This window comes from Vicia villosa, linkage group LG3, assembly GCF_029867415.1.
Source record: "Vicia villosa cultivar HV-30 ecotype Madison, WI linkage group LG3, Vvil1.0, whole genome shotgun sequence".
Taxonomy (NCBI): Eukaryota; Viridiplantae; Streptophyta; class Magnoliopsida; order Fabales; family Fabaceae; genus Vicia; species Vicia villosa.
The window spans coordinates 213,717,178-213,729,584 of record NC_081182.1 but is presented as its reverse complement, the minus strand read 5'-3'; the positions used below and the strand labels follow the sequence as shown (position 1 = coordinate 213,729,584).

The 12,407-nt window shown below is 36.3% G+C and overlaps 1 protein-coding gene and 1 pseudogene across 1 annotated transcript; one reads left to right on the top strand and one right to left on the bottom strand.

Moving 5' to 3' along the window:
• Positions 1–2,536: 2,536 nt before the first annotated feature.
• On the bottom strand, positions 2,537–7,726 carry LOC131593482 (chloride channel protein CLC-f). Its single transcript, XM_058865982.1, has 9 exons — positions 7,025–7,726; positions 5,457–5,862; positions 5,120–5,314; positions 4,532–4,986; positions 4,204–4,308; positions 3,898–4,107; positions 3,455–3,667; positions 3,141–3,376; positions 2,537–3,052 (listed from the first exon to the last, which is right to left on the bottom strand). Exons 1-9 carry the CDS (start codon positions 7,451–7,453, stop codon positions 2,983–2,985), a joined length of 2,319 nt encoding a protein of 772 aa, XP_058721965.1. The 5' UTR covers positions 7,454–7,726; the 3' UTR covers positions 2,537–2,982.
• An 883-nt stretch (positions 7,727–8,609) lies between these two features.
• On the top strand, positions 8,610–10,892 carry LOC131659890 (protein FAR1-RELATED SEQUENCE 5-like; annotated as a pseudogene).
• The last annotated feature ends 1,515 nt before the right edge of the window (positions 10,893–12,407 follow it).

The window sequence follows — 12,407 nt, the reverse complement described above, 5'->3', positions numbered from 1 at the left end:
CCCATTTATTGGTAAGTCGAAATCCTAGGGTAACACCTCCCAGCTTGTTGTATATGTTATGAAGAAGATATTCATCTTGTATCTTAGCTTAGTTTTGACGAAGACAAAAAGTTTATCATTCAAGAAAGAAAAAAGAAGAAAAAGATTGGAATCAAGTATTTAAAGTGTGTATGCCTTGGAAATCAAAGGATGGGATGATTGGTCAAGGTACTTTAAATATAATTCATATGTTTATATAATATTTAGATGTTTAAGAAACTTTATCTCATATTCGGTAAATAGTTCTCAATCATTCATATTGCATACTCTTTAAATCATGACTTTTCAAAAGGAAAATTTCAAAATTCGAAGTAGTGCAACTATTAGGAAGATCCTAAAGTCCCTCATTGGTTTAAGATAGAGCATTGAAAGAGTATATATAGAGGGACACTCCTCACCTTACCAACCGGTTTGGTAAGGATGAGTTAGGTCAAACTTTAATATGGTATCAGAGCCTATCGATCGAACCATGGGTTGTCCACCATTAATATCCACGCACCAAGCCCAAAAGAGTGTTGGGCGTGAGGGGTGTATTAGGAAGATCCTGAAGTCTCACATTGGTTGGAGATAGAGCACTGAAAGAGTATATATAGAGGGACACTCCTCACCTTACCAACCAGTTTTGTAAGGATGAGTTAGGTCAAACTCTAATAGCAACCGGTTACATATTATGTGCATCTGATTGCTGTAAGCATTTAATTGAAGTTTTTATATTGCTAAAAGTGTAATCGATTGATTGAAAACTGTAATTGATTGCTTCATCATTCTGCCTCAAATTTTTTGAACGGTGCAGGCAATGTAACCGATTGCTCCATATGTGTAACAGGTTACACCATGAATTTTTGGAAAAATATGAACTATTATGAAACCTTTTCATTCCAATTGATCATGGTACCTTATCTTAAGAATTACAAACACTCATGATCATTTATCCAAACACTTCCAATCTTTCTAAAGGCATTTTATGTATTTAAAGGAAGGATTTTTATATTTTAAATTACCCCTTTCACTCAATTTAAAACTACAATTCAAATCTATTTTAAGAGGTTTTCTCCATCAAAAACCTCAAAACTTTTTATGCATTAATTGTCATATCATTCTAAAAAAATTATGAGAATTTTAAGGTTATTATATTTGAATTGTACATTGAAAGAGAAAATCAATTCTTTCTGTATTGGAATTGATTCAAGAACAACTCTATATATTCATATTTTTTTCAAGAGTTGTATTTGATCAAGTGTGTGGTGAAATTATTTGTAAAGAAAGTGTGTGTACTTTCTAAGAGTGTTTGCAATAGAGAGTGGTACATTTTTTTGTTTGTTGTAAAAAGGTTCTTTGAATCGGGAAGATTCAAAGTCCACCATAGGTTTGATGTGTTGTGTTAGAAGATTGTAGGAGAGTCTTAGTGTGAGGCTGTGAAAATATCTAACATAGTGAAATTCATCACAGGATGTGGAGGGACTAAACGTACCCTTGATTGAGAGGGGAACTAGTATAATTGCTCTATTTCTTTTACTTACTGAACTTTATTTTTCCTGCATTTTCATTCATTTGTTCATCATTACTTTTCAGAAAACTAAATAGCCATAAAATTTGTTAAATATTCATAAAAGTCCTAAAACCTAATTCACCCCCCTCTAAGGTTTAACTCTGAACTTCCATATGCTTCATACATTTTATGACGAGGGATTGCACCCAGGATGATAGGTTCTCTTGTTACTTCCAGGATACTTAGCTAACATTCTTAGGCGATCGTTTGATTCCATCTGATTGTATCCACGTGTCCATTAATAGATATTTTGAGACTCAAGAGGATGGTGAACAAGACCACTGCCAACAAAGTGAGAGAGGGACTTTCTAGGATGACGTTGTAGGGGGTGTGGTGTCTACTACAAGATACTTCACCTTAATAGTTGTGGCACTTTCCCTTTAGTCGAATATTGTTTCAAAGATGTTGTGGTCCTAGACATGCACATGTTCTCCCAAAGGCTGACTAGATAGCCTTAGAAATATCCAATGATAGAAACTCTAGAACAGGGGGTCTGTTAAGCTGACATAGTTGATTAACACTCATTCCACGTCCCATTTGGCATATTGAACCGTGATGACCATGGAATCATTATTGTGGTGAGTGCGTCGGTCGCATCTTCCCTTGAAAAGTTGATTTTGGGCTCCTAGTCTCATTTAAAGACACTACGAGCTTTTACGAATGTGATGTCGACTTTTAACACCTTCCAGACGTACTTTCTCTTGGAGGAGCTAGATTTTCTCCCTGTCAAAACCTCCAATGAAAGTATTGGTGGTCTTCCTAGAATGTAGCAACCACTCCAAGAATGGGTGGTTAGTTTCCTAAAATCTAGGAAGTATAGTTAAATCTCACGATATTCTATGTGACATTTGTTAACCTAATACACACTTTACGCACGATCGTGTGTTATGGACGAAAACATCAGAGGTCTAGGCAACGTATTAAAAAACGGTGTCGTATTCTTGGTGATTGACACACATGTGCAATGTATTATTCTAGTACTTGTACTACCTCTATAAAAAGGGAATACATTACATTCTTGGGACAAAGTTAATGAATAATTTAATATGGTCCAAGGACCAAAAATGAAACTTTAAATAGAAAATAATACCCTATTGAAAAGAAGTCTTAGGTTATGGGTGTAAAGCCATGTTCTATTTCCCATTGTATTGAGTACTAGTGTTCTGTTTCTTATGGAGTTTACTTTACAAGCTTCAATGCCTTAAATAAAGCAAAAGAATATGAGGTTGTGATTAAGAATCATTGACTCTTAACATGTTGGTGTTGGAAACATTTTTCTTCCTTATCAAAATAACCACTTTTGTGGCATTAAAATATACATGGTCTCTCACATTTAAAAGCAACAAAAGAAGCTTTTGTAAGGGGCAACAACCAAAAGAAGCTTGAAACAAGAGTTAATGCCCATTTGTCAAATTGCTTTCTGTCCTACTTTGATAATCTAACTTCCTGTGGTTAATCTCTTTCCTGCACATAAACATATGTATCATCAACCAAACACAAATATTATAAGCTCGAAAGAGAATGCTTGATTCCGAGTCGGTCAAAGAAAAACCTGAGACAATGCCAAAGTTCGTCGTAATGAAGAAGACCAACGATTCTTCGCTTCCTCTCTCTACTGTGATGATCTCTACCGCGTTTTACTACTGGTAATTGCTTAACGCCCTTGGCCTCCATTAACTCTCTGGCCATGGCCAAAGTAGTGTTTGGATAACAAGTTAAAAGTCCACGAGCTCGTCCACGGTAGTTCATTCCTCGAGTACATACAGAAGAAACAAGTAATTCGTTCACCTGTCAAATATTGAATATAAACTATTATAAGAAGAAACTCGCAGCAAACTATAAAGATGAGGGGCGGTTTCTACATACATCTAAAAGATCGGAGTCACTCATAGAAGCGTCATTAGACTTCTCGGATCGACACCTTGTAATGTCACCATATGTCAATATTCCTTCTAGAAAATCATCTTCATCAACCACGAGCATACAATTTTGCTGGCTGTCGTGCATTATTTTGATTGCGTCTTTTAGTGTTACAGATGACGGAACCTTCAAATAGTATTTTGACATGGCCTGAGAAACCTGCCAAGAGGAATGAATAACGACAATGAAAATGTAACACCATTAACAGCTTAAAACAAACATGGTTGTCAAATAGCGGCACTATTGCGGAATTTTAACAAACTGTTATTACTCCACAATACGCGTTTTAGTACATAGTGCCGTCAAATAGTTGTTATTGCATTTACAGCACTATAGCACACTGTAGCATAGTGAAATTTGAACAAACCGCAATTTTCCAGAGTTTTAACCTTAAGATTGTCCAGAAATAGTTCTTCATCGATTTCTTCAAGCTCGGAACCATCTCCAACAATACAGAGTTCTAAACCATTGCCATCATCATTATCTTCAGAACGCGAAATTGAAGAATATCCTCTTGACAAACTTCTTTTATCCGGTATATCACTCTCCTTCGCTTGATTTGTCACTGAGGGGACCCAAATCGCCAATCCAACAGCCCCCTGAGAAGTTTCGCAAATATATAACTCGAAAACATCAATTAAACATAGGAAAAATTCTAACGTTAATAAAAGATATGGTAACGTTTATTGGATTACCATGAGAGGAAGCAGTATCCGATAATCTTTTGTCAGCTCAAACAGAAGTAGAACTGAAGTCAAAGGAACATTACAAACTGATGCTAGTGTAGCAGCCATTCCAACCTGCAGAAGTTAAATTAACTTGTAAGTGTTGTCAAATAGTGGCTATAGCGCCACTATACCGAATCAGAATTTTAACAGAACCTCTATTGCTCCGCGATACGCGATTTATAACAAAGTATAGTCAAATACTGGCTACAACAGCACTATAGTTCTGTAGCATAGCGGAGTTTGAACAAACCGCTATTTTCTGCGATCTGCTTCAAAGAGAGTAAAGTCGGCTTACCAGAGCATAAGCTTGGGGTTGGGCAACAGCCGCATTTCCAGGAATTGCTGAGTTGATAATTTCGGCAGCAAAGCCTCCGAACACAGCACCAACTGCAGCACCAATCATTAAACTTGGTGCATAAAGACCACCTACGAGCCCAGATCCTTTGCAAAGAGCTGTTGCGACAACCTTAGCACCTGCTAATTGAGTCAGAAGCCATATTCCAGGAGCGGAAGCACTCTTTCCGGTGCGTAGAATTTCTTCCACGTTTGTGAAACCCCAGTATAATATTCCGGGATATTTGAGGGCAATGATTCCAGCACCTAATCCACCTAGGGCAGGACAGACAACAGTCGGAAGGCCGAATCTCTCCTGGATAACCTCGAAAAATTTGGTGAACCAAGCAACCAAACGCGTCATTGCCACGCTTACAACACCACAAAGCATTCCCAATATCAGGTATAAAGGTAGCTCTGCACGCAAAATCATGATGAAATATCAGACAACATGTGAATCATTATAAGGACTTTCTTTCATTGTAAAACTGAAAATGAATCTGATGTGAACCACGCACACAAAAAGAACAGAAAAGTTATAGAATAGTACCAGCGGCAGATTTCAACTCGTACTCGGGCACTGTAAAAGCTGATTCGGTTCCCTGTATGACATTTGATACAGTTGACGAAATAACAGAAGCCAATATAATCATGGCAGTTGTAAATGGAGGAGAATTCTCCGCGCGAAGAGGCCTTAGCACAGTTTCAATAGCGAAAAAACAACCAGCAACTGCTGCATTGAAGCCTGAAGAAAGAAAAATACAAAGCTAAAACAACTAACATTTAGAAATCCAAAGGGTAATCAAAATACTGCAAAATAAACTTGTCCTCCAAAACCAAACAAGATAAGCAAGGAAACACGAGCTTCAACACGATTGTCAGCTCACCTGAAGAAATTCCAGCTGCTGCACCGGCTGCAACAAGTGCTATTTTCCTTTCTCGGTTGTTTTCCATCATTAATGAGAATCCATTGGCGCACGACTTTCCGATATCAACACTCGGGCCTTCGGGACCCAATGAACAGCCAGTACCTAAAGTGACTGCAGCCTGAATAGCCTTTACCGTTGGATAGATTCCTGCAAACAAGTCAAAACCCTGCCTTCGAGGGGAATAACTTGCCTGCTTTATTTGGTCCAATATTTCTAGTAAACCACACATCATGCCAACCATTACTCCTCCGGTGACTGGTATTAAAAGGATTCGATGCCATGTGTCAGCTAATCTCTGCAAACGAAGCCAGGCAGCACCCTCGTTCGGAGTGCCAGCCCATACCCATTCATGTATTACATGCACCTAGATGCGAAAATTTTAATATACAAGATTAGTAGGTAAAAGAGAATCGGCGATAGTTTCAATCAATTGATTCATTTCTAATAGTAAATCGTGCAGAGTAGACATGCCAGAGATCTACAATATCATATTCATTCTTGATGTTTGCATTCTAATGGATCAAAGAAATCAGACACTTAAGCTTTCATCTTATACAACACCAAACCAAATAGCCATAACATAAACCACGAGTTATCTAACTACCAAGCCATCCCAACTTTTTTATGAATAAAGACCTTCTAAGTTTAAGCTTCAACATTAGAGAAACTCTTGTGCACTATGAGAATACTACACAAAGAGGGCGGTCCCAAACACGAAACCCTGTCAGGTAGGATCTGATGAGGGTAAACGTACACAACTTTACCCCCACTTTTCTTAGATTTTAAACTTGTGACCTCCAAGTCGTTAGTAGAGCATAGATACATGTAATATCATCAGATTCACAGATACACAATTTAAATAGGGTATGGATCTATGTGGTCATAATGTTAAATAGGGTATGGATCTATGTGGCCATAATGTTAAATAGGGTATCGATATATGTGGCTATAATGTTCTATCATGTAGATTTTGTGGTAAGGAGAGTAGATCAGATAGAGAGGAATCAAACAACTACAAGTAAAGGAAGACCTAGAAAAACTATAAGAGAAGTTATTTAAAAAGATCTCGAGATTAATGATTTTGATAGATGGTCCTGGATAGAACATTGTGGCAGAAGTTGATCCATATAGCCGACTTCACTTAGTGGGATAACGTTTGGTGGTTGTTGTATGGATCTACGTAGCACTGACACTTTACGTTGAAGGTCTGTGTCAGGTGTCCGACACGTGACACATGTGATTACACTAAAATCACTTCTATTTCTTCAACTTACTAGCACGACCCGTGTTAGCGGTTCATAAATAGATCTAGATCATTGTGAATATAACTAACTAGTAGTAACCATTTCTCCTAACACCATACATCCTAGTTTGCTAAGCTCCTATCTATCCATTGAGATCAACATTCAGACACATTAAATTTCAACACAACAACCTACAAAACTAAACTTGATCTTCTACATATAAATCACATAGACAAATCAAAAACATAAAAAAAACAAAAGATTGAAAAAAAATAGACAAACCCCTTTATTGAAAACAGCAACAAGGAGACCAGTGGCAAGACCAAGGAGACAACCAAGAAGCAACAAAGCCCATTCAGGAGGTGCACTATCAGCAAGAACATCACCAGAAGAATCAAGATCAAAATCAAAGTGAGAATCACGAGAATTATTATTATTATTATTATTATTACTATTAACACCAACATCAACATCATCACCACCACCACCACCATGATCTCTTTCTCTATCTCTATCTCTATCCAATCGCTTAAAACTATGCCGATGATGACCCGACACTATCAAGAAATCCCTGAACCCTTTCCCACTCCCACCGCCACTTCCACCACCAATGACGGCGGCGGCACCGAGAACTTCGGATCCATGAGCTTCAACATCTCGTTCTGCATCCTCTGATGACCCAAGAAGACGATGCTGTTCGTTTTCCGGCATTGGAATACTCTATTCAAAAACCCATCAACGAAAACCGCTTCAATTTCAAAAACCCAGTTGTTGAATTGCTGAAAAATCGAATCTTTGTTGCTAAATTACTTAAAAATCAAATCTTTGTGGATGAATGTGAAGATAGAATGAAAGGGGTTTGAAATTGAAATTGAAATGGATCTTTGTGTTTGAAATGAGTTGCAATATGTTATGTTTGTGTTGTGAGTTTGTTTGAATCAAAAGTAAGAACTTGTTGAAGCTTGTTGGTTACAATGAACAATCATATATGTGACATTTCATTCATATATGTCACATTTTTAATTGAGTTTAATTTTCATTTTTTTTTATAGGATTAATGTTTTTCAAAAGGAATAGTATTAGTTACTATGTATGTCCCAATTATTATGTGTATATACCCGGAACAGGATTCTCTAACGTTCGCGCGGGAACGTTAGAGTAACTTTCGTCCACTCACCACCATTAGATTCAATTAGTGTTTAATATGGTAACACGTGGCCAATTTATTTTAACAAATAAAATTAAAACTAAAGTGTTGAAGAAGAAACAACATTTCACTTTTTCTAAGCTATACAACACTGTAACTGTGTCTTCTTCGAGAACGGATTCTTCTAGAGATGTTGTATTCTTCTACTTCTATATTGAACTTCATCGTCACCATCAACATCTCTGATGAGCACCACTATTTCCACCATTGCCAAAAACACCACACTCATAGTTGATTGTCGTCACCGTCGTCAATGGTAGTTATTTCCATCATCGTCATCATCAACGCCGTCACATTCATTGTTGCTCATCGTTGTTGTTGTCAATCGCTCACCGATATCGTCACCACATTCATTGTTGATTGTCGCCGCCGTCCTTGCCACAATTTGCTTTCTCATACTCTTATTAAGGTTGTTCTGTTTTCTACTTTCTCTGTTTTTTGATTTGTTACAAAGAGCATGTGTTGTCATCTATTTTTTTTCAAGGAAGCCATGGAAGTTGTTTCACTGTTTTTCTAATGGTTAAACTCTATTTTCTTCAACTAGAAACTAAGAACCTAAATTATGTTAGTGTTATTTGTAATATTAAATATATTGTTATAAATGTAATTGTCAAATATGCTAATAATTATTTTATTTATCATGATTCTTTATTTAGGAAAATGTCATCTTCAAATATTGATTGGAAGCCAATGCTTGGTATGGAATTTGATTCATCAGAGGAAGCTTATCAGTTTTGGCTCACCTATGGTGCAAATATGGGCTTTGGTGTTAGGAAACGTTATGTGAACAAGAATAAAAAAGATGGATCTATATCATCTTGTAGGTTTGTTTGCTGCAAGGAAGGACTACGAAAGCCAGACAAGAGAGATACTTTTGTTAGAAATCATAGAGCCGAAACTAGAACGGATTGCAAAGCAAGGATTTCTATTGTATTGAAGAATGAAAAGTTTGTCATCCATGAGTTTGTATCAGATCATAATCACCCTTTGCAGTTACCAGAGACAACACACATGCTAGCATCACATAGAAAGATAACTGAGGTTCAAGCATATGAAATTGATTTAGCTGATGACTCGGGATTAAGACAGAAATCAACGTTTCAACTTATGAGCACACATGCAGGGCATAGTTCTAATCTTGGATATACACGCGTTGATATAAAAAACTATCTCAATGCAAGAAGGCAGAGAAGTATGGTGTATGGTGATGCGGGGTGTCTTTCCCAATACTTTCAACGACAATTGTTAGAAAATCCATCGTTCTTCCATGCATACCAAATGGATATTGAAGAACAAATCACAAATGTGTTTTGGTGTGATGCAAATATGGTTTTAGACTACGGGTATTTTGGTGACGTTATGTCATTGGACACAACATATTGTACCAATCATGCCAATAGACCACTTGCTCTATTTTCGGGTTTTAACCACTATAGAGGTTCAGTCATTTTTGGTGCAGCATTATTGTATGATGAGACGATCGAGTCCTTTAAATGGTTGTTTGATACATTTTTACAAGCACATAACAACAAAAAGCCAAAGACTGTGTTTACGGACCAAGATCAAGCGATGTCAAGAGCACTTGCTGAAGTGATGCCCGAGGCTCATCACGGTTTATGCACCTGGCATTTATTGCAAAACGGAATAAAACACCTTGGGAACTTGATGAAGGGTGGAAGTTATTTTTTAAGAGATTTCAAGAAATGCATGTATGAATTTGATAGTGAAGCGGAATTTGAGGAAGCTTGGACTGATTTGGTGAATAACTATAACGTTCATGAAAACAATTGGATCAAATCGGTTTATATTATCAAAAGAAAATGGGCTTCATGCTATATGAAGAAAACATTCACACTTGGCATGCGAAGTACTCAAGTAAGTGAAAGTCTTAATGCTCACTTCAAATCTTGTATGAAACCGAATGTGGATATCGTTCAATTTTTCAAACACTTTGAGCGAGTTCTTGAGGAGAAGAGAGCAAATGAATTAAGTTGTGATTATGAGTCCTCACATAAGCTTGCAAGGTTAAAATATGAGATGTCTCCAATACTAATACAAATGGGAAAAATATACACACACAAAGTATTTGATCTTTTTCAAAATGAGTTTACCTCATTCTTAGCTTTAACGATATCAGAGAGAAACAAGTCTCATTCTTTATGTGAATACGTCATCACTATGGTCAACCATGAAGGATCTTGGAAAGTATCATTTGACATTTCTTCAACTTCCATTACCTGTAGTTGTAGAAAATTTGAAACATTTGGTATACTTTGTTCACATGCATTGAAAGTGTTTGAAGTGAACGATGTGAAATTTATTCCTGAGAAGTATATTTTAAGAAGGTGGACAAGAGATGCTCGTTGCGGCATTGTGCAAGATTCTAGGGGAAAAGAGGTTGAAGGAGATCCAAAGTTATCTACAACACGGAAACTTAGACAAGTTGTCTCTAAATTCATTAGAGTGGCGAACGAGGCTTCACCCAACAAAGAGCATCTCGAATTTGTGGATGATAGCGTAGAAGTCATGCGTAAGAAAATTATGGAACTTCGCATACAATCCAGAGGTGATCATAGTGATAACAGTGATAATTTGACAATTCAATGTCATGATGTTATGCAACCAAAGGGATTCAAGAAACGACATGGCTTAAAGAGACAAAAACGACTTAAGAGTTGGGTTGAGAAGCAACGTACTACAAAAAAAAAAGGCTCCACATAAAGGGAAACCATGCAGTCAAATGATTGGCGAAGTATCTTGTTCGGCGCCTCCAACTTATGAGCCTCCACAAACACAAAAGGATCAATTTAACTTCACAGCACTTTTGATGGTAATTTAATTTGTATTTGAAAAAGAACTATCCTTATACTTTTATCTCACTGTTAATTAACTTTTGTTATCATGCAGGCACCCCTAGATGAAACTGATATGACATTACTGTGAATGGAGCTTATTAATCACCAAGTCATACTTTTGTTAAATCAATGATGTTTAGTAAAAATATTTACCACTTTTATTATATCAGTGGTATTTTGATATTTTAGAAGTTGTTATTATTATTTGTAATGTTGTTTATTATAAGTTTTAGCACTTCTTCTTGTTACAGTATATTATTTTGTTATATATCATATTGAAATTTAAAAATATTCATCTTTCTAAGTATATTATCTTTGTTACAGTGCCTATGCAATTTACTTTTAAGTAGCAGCATTCATATTTGCCCAGTTTTAATTTTGAAGGAAAACTGGCCTTGAAATGTAGAGTATACTGTACCTAAATATAGGCTAATACCTAATTAGAAATATAGGATGTTAGTAACTAGTTCAAAGATGGTACAACATTTAGCAATTTAGTAGGCTACCATGTATAATAGTGTTTTAATAGTTAGTAGCATTTGGCAATTTAATAGCATTGGTTCAGCAGCATTTAACAATTTAGTAGCATTGGTTCAGCAGCATTTAGCAAGTTATTTAACATTTAGCAGCATTGGTTCATCATCATTGGTTCAGTAGCAACAATGAATCAGCAGCAGCATTGAAATTTAGCAGCAAGTTATTTTAGCATTGGTTCTTTTATCAGCAGCAATAAGTTATAACAACCTAATTGAAAACTAGATAGAACTATATTTATTCAATTGAAACAAATTGGTTATTCAATTGAATCAGCAGCATTTAGCAATTTAGCAGCAAGGTATTTTAACACTGGTTCTTTTATCAGCAGCAATAAGTTATAACAACCTAATTGAAAACTAGATAGAAATTTATTTATTCAATTGAATCAAATTGATTATTCATTGACATTCTTACATGAAATTGACAATTAAGAAAAAACTATTGAAATACAATCCTACTTTTACATTATGTCCTAAAACTATTTTGACAATTTCCTACAAATTAAATTTGGTCTTTTTTTCTTCTTTATCTCCACAAAGGTGAATCAAAGTTCTTCGGTTCTTCTTTAGGCTTCATAAATATCTACATATCAAATTTGATCCCTCCATGCTTCAAGACAAGAATATCAAACAAAGCACATGATTTCTGTATAAGACAAACAATATTCTTCTTTATGCTACACATGATTTCTGCATAATTCCTGCGAAATACAAAGTTCAAGTTTCAAGTTTCTGCATCAGTGATTTTCCAAATTTTCAAAAGTAGATAGATGACAGCAAAAAAGAAATTAAACTAACCTTGAATTGACGGCATCAGAAACAGTGCAACAGCGGGTAAAGAAGTAAAGATGCGGCGGTGATGTAAGCAAAGCAACGACGGCGACAAAGAAAGAAGAAAAGCAACGACGGTGAAAGAAGCAAAGCAACTGTGGTTGAAGTTAAGAAACACAGTCGGAGACGGCAAGGTGGTAGTGGCGGTGGCTGAAGGGGAAGGTTTGTGAATACGGTCGGAGACGGCAAGGTGGTAGTGGCGGTGGCTGAAGGGGAAGGTTTGTGAATACGGTCGA